This window comes from Mustela erminea, chromosome 2 (genome assembly GCF_009829155.1).
Source record: "Mustela erminea isolate mMusErm1 chromosome 2, mMusErm1.Pri, whole genome shotgun sequence".
NCBI lineage: Eukaryota > Metazoa > Chordata > Mammalia > Carnivora > Mustelidae > Mustela > Mustela erminea.
The window spans coordinates 1,982,654-2,002,586 of NC_045615.1; the positions used below are offsets into that span (position 1 = coordinate 1,982,654).

The window sequence follows — 19,933 nt, forward strand, 5'->3', positions numbered from 1 at the left end:
TGATGTCCTTCCTCTGCCCTGATACTCTACACAAGGTCCTCTTGTACACCCTGCCCTAGTGGGGGGGGTGTGTGTGTGTGTGTGTGTGTGTGTGTGTGTGTGAAAGAGAGAGAGAGAGAAAGAGAGAGAGAAAGCATATGTGTGTGTATGAGTATGTGGGAGAGAACGTGTATATGCAAGTTAAGTGTCTGAGAATGTGTGTGTGTGTGTGTGAGAGAGAGAGAGAGAGAGTGTGTGTGTGGGTGTGTTGTGTGAGTGTCCATGAGTATGTATGTGTGTGTGTTGTGTAAGCATAAGTGATATATGTGTGAGTGTGTGTGTTCTGACTGGAACCAACCTCCTAAGCAAAGAATCCACTGCAGCCACTGGCATGCAGGCCTGAGAGCAGACAGCAGCCAGGAGAACGGCTGAGTGGGGAGCCTATGACATGCCCCCACAGTGCCACCTGTGTCCCCTGTGTGGCACTGACCACAGTCCATGCCCAATGCTCACTGATTTGTTCGACCCCTGACGAGACTATAAGGGCCACAAAAGCCAGGACTGTGTCCTTTTCATTCATTAATGCCTCCCTTGCCTCTCCCATTAGTCCTGTTCACAACGTGTACATAACACATGCTAGGCGGATCGATGGACGGACATATGGACAAGCAAACGAACATCAAGGGTTCTGGAGTCTGACGTAAGTCTGAAATCTTATTCTACCACTAACCAGCTGTGTGACCTTGGGTGTGCTACCTAACCCTCCTGGGCCATTTCCCGTGTGTAAAACAAGAAGCCCAACACCTCGCTGTGCGAAAAGGCAACGAAAGAGGTAGAGAACGCGCTAGCACAATACCTGGTCAGTAGCAGATGGCTTGGAACGGTAACCCTTACATCTCTCTGAGCCCCAGGGCATCTAGCACAATCCTCTGATAGGACAGGTGCTTCGCACTTGTAAAGTGAATGCCCAGGGAACGTATGCACAAAAAACTAGCCCCAACAGTTCCACCCTGCCTCTTGGGTCCCAATCCAGAGGAAGGAACTCATGCGCCCGGGCCCCGGGCCCCGGTCCCCGGTTCACTAACGTCTCACCCCCGCCTCTGGTGTTGTGGTGCTTCTCTAGGCCCTCAGCCTGCCCCCGGCTACAGAGCTGTACCCCCTCACCTGGACAGATGTGCAGGTGGTGATGACGCTGGTCCCCAGGCTGGTGCTGTCACTGAGGTCATCTGGCAAAGAAGGTGCTTTCTCCACCCGAGGGGCCTGTGTGGCCTGGAATGGGGGGTTCTTGGGGGACAGGTTCACATCTGTGCCATTGCCAAAGGCCTGGATGGCATTCCCTGTCGGGGGAGAGAGCAGGTAGGCGCAAAGGAATGGGGGCTGCTGCTCAAATCCCAATGCTGCCTTCTCTAGAGCAACCCAGAGCCAGGCACAGGCTGTGGCTTGATCAAACTTACCTTGTCCAGAGCTCGTATTCAGACACTACTGACATGTCCCATGTAGAGAAGAAAACAGCAAGAGGAAAAGACAAGAAACCACAAGAGAAAGAAATGTAGAAGAGGAAGGGAACAGGGGAAATGGATGTGGGGAGCCTAGACGGAGGCAGCAGGCCAGGCCTGGGGCGGCGAGTGCCAGCTTGTCCGGGGCACCACTCCCCTACACCAATCCCCCCATCCCCAGAAGCCCCCCCCCCAGTACAGGTTCTCCTGGCTCCTTTACTACCTCAGATGGTTCTGGGTCCCACTGCTGGCATTCCAGGAGCCCCAGACTCAGTCTTCCTCCCGGGGTGGCCTCCCCCACTCCCACACCATTATCACCAGTGTACTGAGGACTGGTGGGCCCTCTCGGACAAACCTGTCCCCAAGACTTGACCCTCGAACGAAGTGCCTACAGACACCTCCACCTCCAAGTTCTACACACACCTCAAGGTCATCACGTCCACACCCCAACTAGTCATCACTCCCTCCTGTTGCATCACGGCTTTCTGGGCCTTTGAGGGGTCAACTCTCCCACCCAGGTCCCCCACTATGCCTCCCTAACTGCCCCCTTGCACTAGGGAAGCCCACCTCCTAAATATCCATCCACTCCCTCTCCCCCTCCTCCCCACCACTGTTCCAGCTCAATCACGCCGTCCTCTGCGAGCAGCATCTCCGCCCTCTGAGCACACTTGCAATGGGCCCCCTGTCAGATCAACATCCCCACCACATGCCCCGCACCAGGACCAGGCAGAGGGACTTCTGCAATGTGAGTCTGGAACAATGCTACCTTCTGACACCCCTTCAGTGGCCTGCACCACCACCTCTGCCACCGGCAGGACCACCAGACCCTAACATCGTCAGGACTGCAAGGCCCTTCCTGAGAAGGACTCCCCCTCCCTACCCAGGCAACTCCAGGCATCCTCACGCTCTCTAGCAAGACTAAGGGGTCTGCAGGTCCTATAACCACTTCTGCCTAAGGTGGACCAGCATGCCCCTGCCTCATAAGCGGACAGATGCCCACTGTCCCTCAATGGGCCAGACTCTGAGAAGCTTCCACGGTCTGGAGAGCTCCTGAAGAGCCCGGCGCAAACCTCCTCCACCCTAGCGTCATTCACCCCGTCCTGTGATCGCAGTGACCCCCTGATGGTGTGCCTCCGTGAGACTGCGAGCTTCTCAATGACAGGCACTGTGACTCATCTCTTTGAATCCCCAGTGGTATAAAGAAAGGAAGGATGGACAGATGGAAGGAAGGAAGGACAGAGGAAGGGAGGGCGGGGATTTTCAAGTGCACAGAAGGCAAGGCTGTCAGGCTAAGCAAATCCAAGCAGGCAGGACTTGTGGCTAACCTCCCTCTCTAGCCTTTTGAATAGCAGTCTGATGACTTGAAAAGAAAAGTCACCAATTCTAAAGGGGAGTGGATCCTTAAAGGGACAAGTGACAGATGCTGAAAAGAAACCTGGCTGAAGCTGTCAAGAAAACAGACCAGAAACTTTTGACCTTGACTTGACACAGGTTCAAGGCTTCCACTGCTAAACTGAGGCTGGCCTACTGACCATTCAGGAGGACGAGTCTCCAAGAGCACAAAACCCAAGGTCTCTACAGGTTGCTGGGGAAGCCCCAGCACTGAGCACCCCAGTGAAGAAAGAAGGGGAGGGCTAAGGCAGCCATACACGGGGCCCCTCTGGGACGTCAGGGCCACAGGGAAGGACTGGGAGGACTTACGGAGGCACGGGTTCTCAGTGAAGTCCCTGAGGAACTTCTCACACTCCTCCTCCATGTTCCCACTCCCACGACAACTGCACCAGGGGGACACCACGATGCCTGTGGGGCTGGAGTCCACGTAGTTGGGTGTCATATCAAACCCTGGGCAGGGAGAAAGGGAAGGCAAAGGAGAGAGGAACAGTGAGCCTTCTCTTTGGGACCCAGGCCCCAGACACAACAGAGAGCTACCTTCTCCAGCAAGCAGAGCGAGCATTCTAGAACGAGAGAGACTAAGGCTCTCATCCTGGGTTTAGATCCGAGGGACCACATTTATTAGCCAGGTGAACCTTCGCAAGTTACTTGACCTCTTTAAGCCTCAGTTTCCCCATCCGTAGAATGGGGACACTAACCCCTCCCTAGTAAGCCCTGTTGTGAGAATAAAAGTAAGACAATCTGCGTATACCACTCAGTGCAGTACCTGGAATGTCTGAGCCATGCAATATATGTTACTTCCTCATTTCAAACGCCTTATAAGACCCCCAGGACTTCCCTGCCCCACACTAAAGGGCTGGCCTGGTTTCCCACAGCAGAGAAGCGCAAGCTCAGGCTGTCCACCCTCTGGCCCTGAGCCGGGCCCCCTGCCCATGGGGGACAGGCAGCCAGGAGCCCCAACGAGCCCAGGTGTGCGGGGAAGGCTTACCAATCATGCCAGCGTAGGAGCCCAGACACGCCTGGTAATTGTCGGCAGGGCAGCTGGTAAGCGTCTGGTAGGAGGCACGACAATTGGCGTGGAAGTCTGCCAGCCGGGACCTGGTGTCAGGAGAAGACCCAACAGAGAGAACGGTTTAGTCTGGCTGCCTTCCCACCTTTTCTGCGGCAAAGCAGCTCCTCCCTGCAGGTCCCCAGGGCAGGAGGAAGCTAGGAAGATGGAGAGGACAAACATGGAGGGGGACACAAACCGCTGGGGGCTTCAGGCTGGGAGCTCCTTGATGGCAGGACGTCCTGGAGAGCCAGGGACACAGCTGAGGCATGGCAGGCTCCTAATGGATCTTTCAGTCAGAGGAACACAGTCAGAACCCGGAGTGGGATTACCAAGAATGTCCGGGACCAAGGCAGGAAAGTGGGCTTGCTCTCTGCTTGGCCACACTCCCAGGTGACTTTGTTCTAGGCCTTCAACACATCACTCCTCCTGCCTGCAAAACGCACACAGTCATCCCTGCCTTGCTCCCTCACAGGATGTGTCCGAGGGTCATAGGAGCCAGCCCCCAGGCAGGTGAAAAGAAGAGTTTCCCTAGGGTTGAGATACCCATGGGCTTTCTTGACTGGCCTCTTCTGAATTGGGTCAGAGCAAAGCCTCCCCTGCTGGCTCTCCTCCTGCTTCTCTGTCCCACAAGGGCAGAATTAGCCCTTCCTTCCCGTGGTGGCATAACCCACTGTCACCCTTCCCCTCTGTTGGCACCTGTAATACTACTTCATAACTACCTGGGCACCTCCCTCCTTGACCCTGATCCACCTGAAAGCAGATGCTCTCTGGCCCAGGTATGTCTCCAGCACCTGATGTGCAAGGTCCCACAGAGCCCAGGACACCCAAGTCTAACCTTCCCCAGCACCCTGGCTCCCGTCAGCCTAGGCTGGGGGTGGCCATCCCACCTCCTGTCATCACTTCCTATAGGTGAGTGCCCTTTGCCATGGGTTCCTCCTGTATCGTATCATTTGTGCCTTGTAGCAGCTCTAAACAGGAAGGAATAAGGTCTTGTTCACTCGTATTTTCCCAGTGGGTACACAGTAGGACCCCAACAAATACGTGCTCCATGAGAAGGCTATGGTAGCTACAGGAAGGGACAGAACACAGCCCTTGATGCCCTGCCCCCACTCTCTCCACGCAATACCTCATGAAGCCATCCCAAAGGGTGCCCCAAATTTGGCCACCCTGATCCTCCACTGGAGCCCTGTCCCATCTGAGAAAGGAGTGGGTAGACAGAGACAAGAGGTTGAGAGCAACTCCCTCAGAGCAGACAGCTGGATGTGTCTCATCATGGGACACATTCCAGTTTGTCCAGGGGGGGTGCAGTTTGGGGGAGAGAAAGCTCCCCAGAGGAATTCAACCCAGGGATGCTCAGACATCCCCAGATCCTGCAGCCCACAGAGGTGTAAGACACGGAAGACAAGCAACACACTCACTGGCCAGGGCCCCAGGTTCTCGCTTCAGCTATGCCCCTAACTCACGGGGACTCAGGCAAACCCTTCCTTCTCTGGCACTCAGGCTCCTTAGTTATCCAGTGAATAGAAAGTGCTCTTCATAAAACATGTTTTCACTGTCTGGGCAGGTGAGAAAGCTCCGGAGGCAGAGGGACGCTGCTGCTGTTTGCACAACGTTGTAATATCCTTAACGCCAGGAAGCTGCACACTCAAAAATGGATAAAACGGTCGGCTTTATGTAATGTGTAATTTCCCACCATAAAAAAATGACTGACAGAAGGATACTTCGCACTCATCCGTTTATCATTCAATCCTCACCCGCACTGAGACCTGAACTCCAAGACGGGACGCACGACTGCGGTTACTGCCCCACGTTATGGAGTTGGAAGCTGAGGCTCAGAGAAGCTATTACCTGAGATCACAGCTCCTGCGCAGAAAGCCCTTGACGGGTCCTTGCACAGACAACATTCTGCATCCCGGAGAAAGGGAAATCTGCAGGTGTCCTCCCTCTTGCTCCCACCCAGGAACACACTCTCTATTCCTCAACACCCAGCCCCAAAATAGGGAGAAGCAGCGTCTCTAACCAAGGCTTCAGGTTCTGCAGAGTAAGACTTGATCTGGAGCAGCAGGAGCAGCGTGTCCTACTGTGTGCCCTGCAGGTGTGCAAAGGTGCTCTGACCGTGTGAGCGGGACGGCTTCTGCCCACACCCCAGTCTCCCAGAGACCTGGGGATGGGGGCAGGGACTTTACTGGGTGGAGGGGATTTGGAGGTACATGCTGTGGGCTGAGGCGAGTCCTGACTCCCAGCACCCGCGAAGGGACCTTACTTCGGAGTGAGCTCCCTGCAGGCGTGACTGAGGTGAGGGCACAGTGGTTAAGAGTGGGCCTCAAGCCAACGACAGCTGTCTTTATAAGAAGGCGGAAGGGACACAGACATAGTGAGAACGCATGTGAGGATGGAGGCAGAGACTGGAGGGACGCACCTACAGGCCCCGGAAGGCAAGGACCACAGGCAACACCAGCAGTGAAGAGACCGGCCAGAGCAGAGTCTGTCCTTGAGCCTTTCGAGGGAGCAGGGCCCTGCCAGCTCCTCAATTTGAGACTACTGGCCCCCAGAACTGTGAGAGATTAAATTTCTCTTTTAACCCTCCCCGCCTGTGGGACTTTGTGACAGTGGCCCTGAGAAACTCCTAAAGCCCCTCTAGGGACATCACTGCTCACTTTGGCCAAGTGCCTCCCTCCAGAAGGAGCCAAGAGCACATAGTCAGGCCCAAGGTAAGGAGCTCTGCCAGGGGGGCAGGCAAAAAAATAAAGCCAGGATGGAGCCCCTGCATGGTGTGAGCAAGAAAGCTAGATAACAAGCAAAGCCCTAGTTTCCATCTCTTCTTTACCAAAGAGGAATGCAGGTCAACTCTTAGCCCAAATACAGGAGTGCATTGCTATGCCACTTGTTCATGCTAAGCCTGACTCCGTCTCAGTGCCTCCCCAAGGACCCCCAGCAGCCCTTCCCCAGGAAGCCCTTCCTGGGAACATACATCCCCAGAGTGGCAGACTTCACCGATTTCTTCATCCTTCCTCTAAACACACAACTGAGCCCCTGCCATTTGGCTGACAGACTACGGATGGGAAGGGTCTGTGGGTCAGTGCAACATCAGAAAGGAAAACCCAGCCCCTGCAGTCAGGACAGAATGGCCACCAGGCCAGGACCCAGGACTTGATGAGAGGCGTACTGCCCACCCCAGGAGACCTAAGGGGAGTCTCCCAGGCAGCTCCACTCCACATGGGCACACATGGCCTCCTTCCCTTCTGCAAGGTGAGTTTCCCACTCACGGGCACCGGGAGGCTCGAGGACCTTGCCTGACCCCACCATCCACAAAGCCTCTCAGAATGTCACGAGGCCCCAGAAGCTGGAGAAGGCACCAAGCATGAGAAAGGAGAATGTGACTTGTCTACGAAGAGAAGAGACGAAAGAAAGGGAAGCCAGGGACTGGAAGGTAAAGGAGCCCCAAGTGGGTGGGGAAAAGACAGATCCAGCTGCCAGGAGAGGAGAGAGCATCTGCCCGTGGCCGTTCTCTCTCACTCATGGCTGTGTGACCTTGGGCAGCCCTGTCATGTCTCTGAGCACAGTGTCCTCAGTTATCTAACTGGGTGAGCTGTGCCTGCCTATCTCCCTCACAGGGCTACACTGGACAGCTGGGGCACTTAGAGGAGGCATCACATTATCTTCCTTCTCTAACCAGACATCTTGTCCCCAGCACTGTGCCTGTCAAGCACCAGCAAGTGAAAACAAGGAACAGCGTTTCCTGTGTCTGGGAGAAGAAGAAATATCTGTTCAGCCTGCTGAGGTGGGTCTGCCTTCCATAAAAGGCAACCCGGGAGAGATGGCCCCTCCCCTGTCCCTCACCACGAGGGTCAGGGGAGTCACCCTGCTGGCCCCAGGTGCATGACGGCCTCCCTACCCACCGCTACATTCCACATCACTCTGAGGACACAGGAAGAGGAACACAGGCCCCCGAAGCCAGACAACATGCACAAAACTCCTTCACCAGACCCCTTGAAGGCCATGGCCAACTTCCTGTAAGCAGGCTTACGGGCTCCGTGCAGAGCTCATGGAAGAGAGGAAAAAGGCCCAGACCCCACAGCCAGCAGAGGGGCAGGTAAAGGGAAGGGCCGTGGCTAGGCCTTCTGTTCCCCCATTTCTCCGTTCCCAGAGTCAAAGTGGCCTTGGCAAGAGAGAGGGCCAAATGGGGCCCATTAGGAGGATGGCGCGTCCAAGTCTCCAGAAGGCCTCTGATTGCTCCAACTCTGTCTGCCCCTCAAGGCAGGCTGAAGTCCATGGCAGCGGCTCCCTCTGTCAGCATCAGAGACCAAGGCGTGTCAATTTCCTTCAAGCCAGCAACACGCAGGTTCCGAGCCCCATGCGAACCAGCCCCGGGAGGTGTGTTCTCCAAGGCAAATGTTATCCTCTTCCTAACACACCGCCAGCCAGTTGGGGCTCCCTGCCCCATCCTCGGGCCTGCTGCCGCATTTCCCTGCAGACACCATGAGGTGAGCTCTCTGGACTCTGCTCTCTTGGCTAGGAACAGACTTTGTCCTTGGCCTACCCCCAACACCCGGCAAACTTCTACCTTTAAGAATCCCCTTAAGAAGGATGACATAAAAGGAAGCACGAGAGAAAGAGAGAGACAAAGAAAAGCCCAGAGAGCCAGCAAGAGAACCAATATGAACACCAGCCAAGTCCCTCCCAGCAAGACCAAGTGAAGACGGCCAAATGAGCTGGGGGGCAGCAGGTGGCTCTGTCCGAAAAACACAGACCCTCCGTGGGCTGGTCACAGCAGCAGCTATAGCATATTCAATCACCGGCAAGCGGCAGGAGAAGCATGGAGAGACACTTGACCCGCAGCCTGATGAAACAGTTGCCAGATTAAATACAGGATGTCCGTTTAATTTGAAGTTCAGGTAAACAATGAATGTTTTAGTGTAAGTCTTTCGCAGACAGTATCTGGGACATACTAATGTTAAGCCGAACACAACTAATAGTAACACTAAGCGGTTTTTCATCGTTCATCTGGAATGCAAGGCCTGAATTTTTATTTGTTAGCTCTGGCAACCCTATTTGACAGGCAGATGTGTTCCCACAGAGGGAAAAAGAGGCAAGGCCGGATACGCAAAGATTAACCCACGCAAGTGGAAATCACCCAGACCGGAGCAGTGGGGTCGACTCCCTGCAGGGGACTGGTTCTCAGAGTGTGGTCTACCAAACAACAGCATCAGCAACCACTGGGAACTTGGTAGAAATGCAGATTCTCCAGGCGCAGCCCAGACATACAGCCACCCGTGCTTTCACCAGTCCTGCTGATGAATCTAGGGCAAGCTGACATTTGGGGATGTGGCTGGCCATCGGCACAGGCTGCAGAGCGGGACTTCTGGGGTCCCTTCAGATCTCACTCCTTGTCTCAGCTGTAAATATCCCCACCTTCGGGGCGCCTGCGTGGCTCTGTTGGTGAAGCGTCTGCCTTCCACTCAGGTCACGATCCCAGAGGCCCGGGATGGAGCCCCACATGGGAATCCCTGCTCAATGGGGAGTCTGCCTCTAACCTCTGCCCCTCTCCCCATTCTCCTACTCACTCTCATTCTCTCAAATTTAAAAAAAAAAAAAATTCTTTAAAAAATCTTTAAAAAAAATAAGTAAGCAAGTAAATAAAAAAATAAATATCCCCACTTTATGACCTAGTCAAGGAAGAAAGTAACGCTTCAGACCATGACCTGAGAAGGCTCTTGGTGACAAGGCAAAGAATGCTTGTGTACACACATACAGACACACACACACACACACACACACATCAATCCCTACACAGACATACACTTAAACTTGGATATACTCTTCTCTGTACTTTGCTCTTAGCCAAGAGAAAGTACAGACACCTGTAGTGCCCTTGATCCAAAGTATAAATACCTTCCCAAACATATATGGTTTCTCAAACCTATCTACCCTAACACAATAAAAGGTGAATCACTCCACAGAATCCCAAAGCATTCCAATGCTGGCCAGTACATGGCTTTTTGGTCTGAAGTGCTTGTCAGCTGCCCAAAATTCCCATTTATCAGATTATACCTGTTATGCTGTTGCCATGAAAACCAGTGGGTTTCTCTTGGTCTTCTATAGAAGTGGAGAAGGAGAAAAGGAAGCTAATATTTATTGAGAACCTATTATGTGCCAGACACTGTTCCCTCAATTCATTTTCGAAACATTCCCGCAGAGTACATGTATTCCCCAGCAAGGCCACGGCAGCTCTGACACACAGGCCACACAGCTATATGCCCGCCAGCCCGCACACCAAGACCAGGCACCTGCTAACAAGGACACAGTCTTCCCTCCGGCTCTGCTGTCACAAGCCACCGCTGCGGATGATGATTCCAGAGGCAGCCACCAGCCCTGCCTCATGCTAACGAATAGGACACTTGAATATTTCATGGAGGGGAAAAGGGGCTCCCAAGAAGTGCAAATTACTAATGATAGGCCTCATAGACAATTTATGGGAATGCAGAGAAAATGACTTTAATAGACCCAAGTGCTCTGGAATGGCTTTCTGAGGTCCCCTCCAGCAGTGCAGGGCTTGCCTAAGTGGGTTCAATGTTATGTGACACTGAGAAAGGGGAAAATGGATTTCACTCACGTGGCTGCTTTCTGACACCTCCGGGGCTCACCATGGACAACCTGATCCTCCGTCCTTCCCAGGACACTGCCACCACTGATTTCATGAACTCAAGTCCCAACGTGGCTTCCTTCCCTTCTGTTTATTCTTCGAGTGTGCAGTGAATATTTATCTATCTGCCCAGAATAGCAGATAGGGGGTGGACTGAGGGAAGGGACTTCTTCCTCCAGCCGGGTAGTTCTAGTAAAAGCTGTCAACCATGGCACTCTATCATCCTGGGCCAAAGGTGGACACGTGACCCAGGCTGTCCCCAGCCACCCTGACTAGTGGTTTAGGGATAAGGAGGTAACACAAGCGAGGCTCAACAGGGTTCTTCCCTGAGGTTTTCCTAATGGAGCCAGCAAGGAAGAACATTCTTTTCTCTCCTGTTATGAGACACCATTGATGTGAGCCCAGAAAAATTGGGCCCACAGTTCTAGCCTCACGGTCACAATAAGAATAAACATCCAGCTAACCCGCAGAGAGAAGCAGAAACAAGGCAAGGAGAGATGGAGACAGGCCCCTGTGTAGCTGAGTGCTGGCATATACTCCCACCCTTTCTATACTTCACTGGAAGCCAATAAATTCCTTTGTAATTTTCTTAAGCTAGTTGGGGCTCTGTCTCTTACCACAGAAATATTCTTGACTAATGTTTAGCTTTAAACTAATGTTTAGCTTTACTCTCTGGTTTTATATGCTCTTCTCTGTCCAAGTTAAAAGCAACCAAAAAGGCATACACTGAAAAGGACAGAGATCAAAAACCAAACCCACAAAGGGTCTGGCTAACCCATATGAAAGGCCCAGGCTTTCAGGAGCACCTTAGCGAGAGCTTTGGAAAACAGATGCTAATAAAATTCACGAAGGAAAATGGACCTGGCCTTGGATCCTTTCCCCAGCTTCACTAGAGGGGAATGGCTCAGACGGATCAGCCACAGAAAGCTGCATTGCTATTAAAAATGACAAGGATGTAGATTGTGCCAACATATGAAAATTCAAACATGAAATCACGTGCAGGGATTAAAAATCAGGAGACAATACCGTCTGCTCACCCTGGTTGCAAAAACAGGGGGGAAATGGTAAATATACAAACTAATGAGATCCAGAAGCAAATTCCAAAGATGCTAATAGAAGACACTGCTCCTTACGTTCTTTTAATAAAGTTGCTTAAGATTGTAATTATTTCTTCAAGTTTAATTGAGTGAGGCCTCAGGAATCCTGAGTTATTATAAACAATGATGTTTCTAAGCCTTCATTTAGAGAAAGTATTACTGGTTCCAGGAGCATTAGCAAATTTAACTGACCCTCTGTCCCAAGACAAAGAGGCTGACAGAGAAAACCTACCACCTCAGAGAACCAGCTCCTCACTCCGGGGCATCTCCAACACTAGGAGCTTACAGGTCTGAGACAGAAGCTGGTGCCAGGCTGGGAAATGCAGAGCAGGCCCTTCTGGACACGAACATGACCCCAGTGCAGGTTGCCACAAGTAGAAATGTTGGCTCTCCCCACCACAGGAGGTCCTGAATTCTGCAACAGCCCTCGCCCCTCTCCACCCCAGCCAGAAGCACACTCGGCCCTAAGGTCCAATTTCTGACATCTCGCCTCCCGACTGGGTTTGAGGCTTGGCTTTAGCCACTCACTAGCTGTGTAACCTTGAGTAGATCATTAAACCTCCATCTCTTCGCTGGAAAATTGAGGTAATGATAGTATTTACCTCATATGGCCATGGCAAAGATTGAACGAGATGTCCAGCGAGCAAATGTACGTAAGGACCTGGATGGTGCCTGGCACGTAGCTTGCTGCCGCCGCTGTTGAAATCAGAAGACCCACAATCCACTCCCAAGCGTGCGACATGGTGCGGCAGGCAGGAGCCCTCTGCCTTCAGGCCCAGGCACGTAACATCTCTGATCTATTAACAAGCACCCCCTGTATTTGTACAGTGTCACACAAAGTACTTCTACTAACATCCCCACATTTTACCCTGACAACAATTCTCTGAAGCTGGCATTATTACCTCCGCTTCACAGATAAGGAAACAAAGACCTAGAGAGGTTAATTAACTCAGTTACTATCGCAGCAGCAAGGCCGGAAGACTGAGCTTCAAATCTCAGCTCCGAAGCCAATAGGTTTTCCCTTCCATCATGCAGCCCACCCCATCACCCTCCATCTTTTTCCCAACCTACCACCCCCTCCCCTTCTCCCAGCCTTCTGAAGCCACAGAACTCAGGTGTCACCCAAGGAAATCAGAGGCATGCCACCTTGCTCCTTGGACCCCCTTGCCATCCAGCCTGGAGATCCCACAGCACCCTCTTCTCCCCTCCAGGTGAACCCTGAGAGTATCCATAAGAAATGGCCTGGTGAGTGCTGTGGTAGGAGCCGCTGTACCTCCAACTGACCAGAAGCAATCAGCTAGACCAACGCCACCATCAAGAGACAGCAGTGACAACCACAATAGCCAACCCAAGCCTGCTTTGGGAGAGGATTGGGAGGGTCTGGATGGGTCTCCCACCTAGGGTCCAGAGATGGAAGCCAAGACCATATCCGTCTTCCCAAGACCACCACTGGATATACTCCTTCATGTCCTCTGAAAACACAAGCAGATGGCCAGATATCCTTTTCTCCATTTTTCCCCCCATCCCTTCACCTAGGTTCCAAACCTATTATTACCCAGTAAGAAGAGAAAAGAATTAAACATATGCATCATTTGATTTTAATTGAAGGACTGTTCTATTTCATTGAACTGCTAAGTAAGCTGAACAAGAGATTGTGTTTACATAAGCAAAGCCCGAGTCACTATAGACTTGCTGTCACATTAAGTCAATACTTATGAAGGCTCTCTATTTAATTATTCAGTGAGGATTGACTTATTATTGTGTTAAGAGTGTGGTTAGCCTTGAGCTAGGTAGCCAGCCAGCGGAAAGATTTCTTTCAACTTTCTCTGAATGCTGATATGGTTCTTGTTGGTGGTATGAGGTTAGGTTTCCTCCCTCTCTCTCTTTCTCCCCACCACAGTCCTCCTCCCTCTTGCTCCAGAGCTCCAGATCCACCACCCTCCAGTTGGCGGTAGCGGGTGATCCTGCAGGGCCAAGCACTGGGCAAGGTCCCAGGTCTCAGTGGCCGGCCATTCACATGGTCTTCCTAGGGTTAGGAAGACCTAACTTTCCTAACCTTCTAGGAATTAGTCCTGAGACGCTGACCCCGAAGTCCCACTAGCTTACTTCCTCTGCTCTTGGTTCTAGCAGTTCCGACATTTTCTTCCCCTTCCTGATGATGAGGACCTCCTACTCAAAGACCTAGATCCCTCCTCGGCTTTGTTATTCTCAGCACTTCCCCTCCCTTCAACCTCCACAGAATGTGTTCCTTGGCCTTTGCAATCCATCCAAACCTTATTATTCCATGGCATATTGTTACAGAGATTCAGATAGATTCTTACATCAAATAACATTCCCTGAAACCTAACATACAAGAAAAATCTAGAGGTAGATGCTTAGCCTAAACTTCAGAGCAACGGAAGAGACAGAACAGCATTTAAGAGCAAAATCACCTTCAAACCCCAACTCTGCAAATTACAAGGGGTACGATCTTGCCTAAGTACTCACCCCTCTGTGAGCACCCTAATGCATAGAAAAGGTCTGGTAGTTTCTGAGAAAGTAATCGAGATTCCCATATTACACCTAGGATTGTGCCAGGCATGCTAGCATGCTAGGCTTTTATGAAGGGTTCATTGTGACCTTGTGGCTCCACCGATGCCCCAGGCTTCTTCAGCCCATCATGTACCACCTTGATCGCCACCCATAATCTGGACTCCACTAACATCTATCAACTCACCCCTCCTTATACTCCTCCTCTCTTTCACCCCAGACCTTGCAGCAATACCGAAGAGCACACATTCCCCAACCACGTTGCTTCACAGACCCTTACCCTCTGGAGCTGCTTCCACCAGGAACACCATCCCCCAACCATGTCCTCCCTAAACTTCTCCCAGTTCACCCTTCTAAACCCAGTTCAGGTGCCAGCCCTTCCAGAACGCTTTCTGTGAATGTTCTGCTCCAACTCTGAACGTGTTTCACAAACTCCAATTCCTGAGCTTGCGCCACCAAGCATACCATAATTTATACTTTTCATATCTGTTTCTCCCATTAAAGTAGGAGTTCTTTCAGAATAGAAACAGTCCTATTCATGTTTGAATCTTCAATGTCCAGAGTAATACCTGACATCAAATAGGGACTCAACAGCCACTGGATGGAAGGAGGAAGGGAAGGAGGGAGGAAAAGATGGATGGATGGATGGATGGATGGTTAGGTGGGTGGGTGGAGGACTGGGTGGGTGGGTGGATAGATAAGAGAGTAGTTAGGTAGATGGATAGATGGATGGTTAGGTAGACAGATGGATGGTTAGATGGGTGAGTGGATGAATGGGTGGGTGAGTAGATGAATGAATGTGAACTATTCTGGAAGCCTGGAAGACTTCCCTCAAAGCAGGAGAAGAGCCAAGAACTCTCTTAATACCTTCTCTTGAAAAATAAAATTACTCCAGATTTCTAGCTGACAGCACGGCAAAATGCATCAACATTGCATTAACTTAGGAAACAAGAAAGATAGCCCTTTAGTGGGTCTGTCTTCCTCCTCCTCCAATCCTGGAGGTTGTTAGGAATTTGGAGAAGTATCTTCACTATCTCTGGTAATAGCCATCTGCTAAAAGAGGCCCCAGTGGCCTGCAAGAATTAACACACATCCTTAAGCACCACTTTAACATGAAGAAGTGCCTTGGGGCCCTAGAGAGAACAACACAATGGGTCCCTGTGGAGCAAGGCTGGGCAAATTGTCCATTCTCAAACAAGCAGAAAGGCAAAAGGAATCCGTGACGGGGTCGAGTTTTGGGGTCAAAATGCCGCTGCTCACTGTGCCATAAACTCTAGAACTATCACTGCCTCTCTGAGTTCCTAAGCGGCTCCGTGATACCTACACGGAGGAGTGGTTGGAATGAAACCACATACGCAAAAGTGCTTTGCAAAACAGAATTCACTCTATATATGTATACACTTATTTTTTTCCTTCGGCATAATAATAAGAACAAGGCAGGACTAAAGCACCCAAATTCTCTTCTTCAGCTGACTCAAAAAGACCAGGTCCCAATCAAAGCAGACAGCCAGACCCGGAGACAGGAGAGGGCTGGGGTGGGGGGGGGGGGGGCAGCATAGGTAAGAAGCCAGCATACCCCAGTCTGTACCCACCAGGAAGCAGGAAAGACCCCATGTGCTTGGGGTCTGCTCTTCGAGAATGCTGGGAGATCACAGCCTCGGAGCCACAGAGACTGCAGGGAGCCCTCAGCCCCTTCCCCACTGCCCTTCATCCCAGGCCTTCTAGTTCAGACTGCATAGGCAAATATTCTTCCAATCAGGCAAATATCTGGGCAGCTCTGTCACCACTAAGAGTCTTTCTCATTATATAGACTAATGAGAACGCTATGCTTCTCGGGAGCAATTTATCAAGGCAACATCCATTATAAATGACGTTTTTCCTGAACTAACAAAGAATGTGAGGCTGGGGAAACTGGTTAAAAGGAAATGTTTAGCTGTTTCCAGAAATCATTCAGAAATTAACGACCTACCCTCTTGCTGGTCAGTGTTCCCTCTGTGCTCCAGCTCCCACGCGGATCCCCTGCCCCGGCCACCCATGTGCGCCCAGACCACCTGAGCCCGCAGGCTGGAGAAGGGGAGTGATGCTGGCTCCCAGGAACACCCTGCCGTAGGAGGGGCACGCGGTCTTGACCAGCAAGCATCACTGAAGCATGGAAGACCAGATTATTTGTGGTCCCAACTTGCTGAGGCAAGATGAAAAATACAGCAAACTGCAGTTGCTGAACTCAGCTTTTTTTCTTCTTCTCCCTCCTTTCTCCTTCGCTGAGGTTAGTGTTTTACAAAAAGGGCTTTAAAAAAATAAAATCTATAAATGAGGGGGTTCCAACCTGTCAGCTTAAGGTCAAGCACACAGACTGCAGCATCCAGGGAAGAGAGAACACAGGCCCTTCCCTTCGGTTCACCAGCATGTGGGACACTTACCAACACAATCCCCATGGGCATGCCCACGGGAGGGCCCCGCCACCGGGACAGACACATGCCCCACACCCCTACACACAGGTCCTTCCCCTACGCCCTGACTTGTGTGGGTCCTCTCTGTTGCTACCCTCCAACGCCAAAGCAAGTGACAACTTTGTTCCCCTCTGATGTCAGAGGGCCAGGAGCCCTGCCTCTTGCTGACCATAGGGAGCTGCGGTCTTTCAAAGGGTCAGTGCCTATCAGGGCCTCCCAAGGGAAGTGGGCAGGATGGAGATTAGAGGGACATGGCAAACCACTCAGAGAAGCAGATGGCCACTGGGTCCCACTGGGCCAGTCACTAGCCCCCCAAAAACCTCTACTGTAAGTCAATGAAACATCAAGACCCTCAAGTTTCTGAGAATTTGAACCAAAGTACCTGGCGAAGGTTCAAAGGATGCAGGACAAGACACGGGAGTACAAAATACCAAGGAAAGAAAAGCCTGAGTCAACAATGAGACCCAAGTAAGGGCAGCCCCAGGAGCAAAGGGAAGGCCATCATAGTCAATGGCAGGATGAGGAGTAGGAAGGGGATCCAGCAGTGAGTGGAAATGAGTGGATTCCTGAGGCAGTCTCTAGAGTGATGTCCCAGAGTCTGGATGCAATAGAGGACTTTCCAGAGCACCCATGCTCCAGCCCAAGCAGAAGGAAGTGCCTAAGGGGTCTGCTACAGACTGAATGTTTGTGTCATCACAAAACATGTATGTTGGAACTTAATCCCCAGTATGATAGCACTAGGAAGGTGGGGCACAGTGGGTGAGAAATCACAGACCACCACCCCAGGAAACAAGAGAGCCCAGGGGCAGTCAGTTTCCACTCAAAGAGAGCCACAAGAGAATTACAGCACAGGGACAGAAGCCGATCAGGCTGATACATCTGACCCCAGGCCCCAAGAAGCAGTCCTCCAGTTTCCTGCCCAGGAAAGTAGCCTAACCCAGCAGGAGAGCCTGATGGGGTCCACCCACAGATGGTCTTCCAGGGGGCATTGTGTTTCATGGTGCTCTTCCTTGCTGTCCCTTGGCCTTCTGGACATCCTTATGGGCAACCTGTGTCTCATCTAGGTATTGCTGGTGATGTGGGTGTTCAGATAACGAAGGAGTAGAATCTACCACTGCACTGGAATGGGTTGTGATGAGTTTTGATATATACGAATCCATGGGAATGGGGAAGGTAGACCAGTTGTGTAGCTGACAAAGAGTTACTCTTTGAATATGCAGTTGATATGTTCCTCTGTAACAGTGGGTCTGCAGCTACTGGGTAAATACCCAGGCTATAGAAGAAGTAGATACTTAGGCCTTCTCAAACCAGGAGGTAAACTGGGAATGGCAATTTGAGATCAGGTAGCTCATGATCTGTAGGCCAAGGGTCTGCAAAGGATGAAAGCTGCTCTTCTAATGAAGATGTCCAGGACCCCCAAACAATGGTAAGTTGACATGCACAGAACTGAATATAAATGAAATTAAAAAATAATCATACCCTGGAAGGCATTCAGGAGCTCATAGGATGCACCAGACTCCTTAGCCTCCTGACCCACCTCTAGGCTCAGATACAGGTAGCATTTCTAATGCCATCACACAGAGCATCACTCCTGGTAGAGGTCCCCATGGGACACATCCAACATCTTGACAAGGCTGCGACAGAGCCGCGGCCCACACATAACGTCTGAACGCCAGCCTTCCCACTCAGCTCCCTACAGCAGACCTTCTCAAAACCCATCCCTTTTGACCCTTCCTGCTCTTAAAGGGAGCAGAGAGGTGCAGCAATAGGCATAAGAGAGAATGAGATGCCACCCCAGCTTCCATCTTCAGAGCAGAGAGCCAGCCAGCCGGGAGAAGTTGAAGAGTCAAGGGTGAGTACCAGTTAAGTACATCCCAAAGGAGATTTCTGAGCTTCTCCCAAAATTTCTGAGACCTCAGAGCTGGGCCCCTCGAATCCAGTTCCTGACAAGGAGCTAGACTGGCAGCCACCCTGCTCCTCCTCCATGGATACAGGCTGCTGTCACAGCGGCAGGGGCCTAAAGAGGCTGAGAGGTTTTCAGGTCAAGGGCCAGAGCAGAAGTCCACTTCATGGAAGCCCAGCACCCAGCCCAAGGAGAGGGAGAGCTATGAGGGAGCTGAGCCAGCCCAGGCACTCAGGATTGGAAACCTAGACCTTGAGAACCTACATTTTTATGCTGTTTCTGTTTTTTACAATTATTCCCTCTCAGTCTTGCCTTTGCATGTACTGAGGCCTACCCAAACTCAGACTAAATAGCAAGAGCTAACAATCTGGAGTGCTTACTATGTGTCCACTAAGCACCCCTGAAAGCATTACCTTGTTTACCCCTCACAACACCCTGAGACAGGGACCACGAAACTCCCACTTTCCAGAGAAGGAAATCCAGCCTTGGAGACAGGAAATGACCGGAGGCATGGCTGGGAAGTGCTGGGGCTGGGATACAAACCCAGGCAAACCCAAGGCTGCTGATCCTTTCAGGGTTTGGTGGGCTGCTCCCCTCTGGGATGGACCTTGCCCTCGGGGGTTGGCTATGATAGTGGTGGTGGTATCCAAGAAAGAAGCCCCAGGGTAGGGAACGGGTCACAAGGGCGGAGACAATGCCACCTGAGCTTGAACACACCTCACCTGCTTTCTACCTGCCCCCCCCCCAGTCACACCCCAGCTCCACCCAGAGGGCCCTGGACTTCACTGCCAGGAAGAAGGTACACACCCTACAGGCCTACTGCACACCTGCTCTTGGTCTCTGTCCTTGAAATTGTGGCCTTTCTCCAGCTCCCCTCTCTGCCTAGGAAGTCACAGTAACACCTCACCCCAAAACAGACCCAACCTCTGCTCTCCCAGCCAAGGATCCTGGCACCCACCATCTCAATCCCACTCCCTCTCCTCAGAAAGCCCCCCTCGGGATTTCCTGGCCCTTCCTGAACAGCACCTGCCCATCTGAGCCCCCTCCTACCTGCCTCTCATGAGCTATGAACTGTCATGACCTTTGCCAGGGCCCCCAGCCCCTTGGGGCGGGTCACAGTGACAGCAGGAAGATGGCCTTTCCCTGGCTAATGACCACCCGCAGAGAAGTGTGGGAGACCCTGCCCCCATGCATGAGCATCCTAGGGCTGCCCAAATAGATCACCACAAACCAAGTGGCTTATAGTTAGAGAAATTAATTCCCTCCCAGTTCTGGAGGCTAGCCATCTGAGGTCAAAGGTCAGCACTATCTTGTGGGCCCTGGTGGCTCCCAGCAGCCTGTGTGTTCCTTGGCTTGCAGCCCCATCTCTCCAGCCTCTGCCGGTCTCCACTGG

General features: G+C 51.9%; 1 protein-coding gene across 2 annotated transcripts in view; it reads right to left on the reverse strand.

Moving 5' to 3' along the window:
- The window catches only part of GFRA2 (GDNF family receptor alpha 2), an 86,139-nt gene that overhangs the window by 11,474 nt on the left and 54,732 nt on the right, over window positions 1-19,933 (reverse strand). For both annotated transcript variants that reach the window (XM_032332077.1, XM_032332076.1), the window contains exons 5-7: window positions 3,856-3,965; window positions 3,177-3,317; window positions 1,144-1,316 (exon numbers count right to left, since the gene is read on the reverse strand). In XM_032332077.1, coding sequence (XP_032187968.1) covers window positions 1,144-1,316; window positions 3,177-3,317; window positions 3,856-3,965 — 424 coding nt within the window. The remainder of the gene's footprint in view (window positions 1-1,143; window positions 1,317-3,176; window positions 3,318-3,855; window positions 3,966-19,933) is intronic.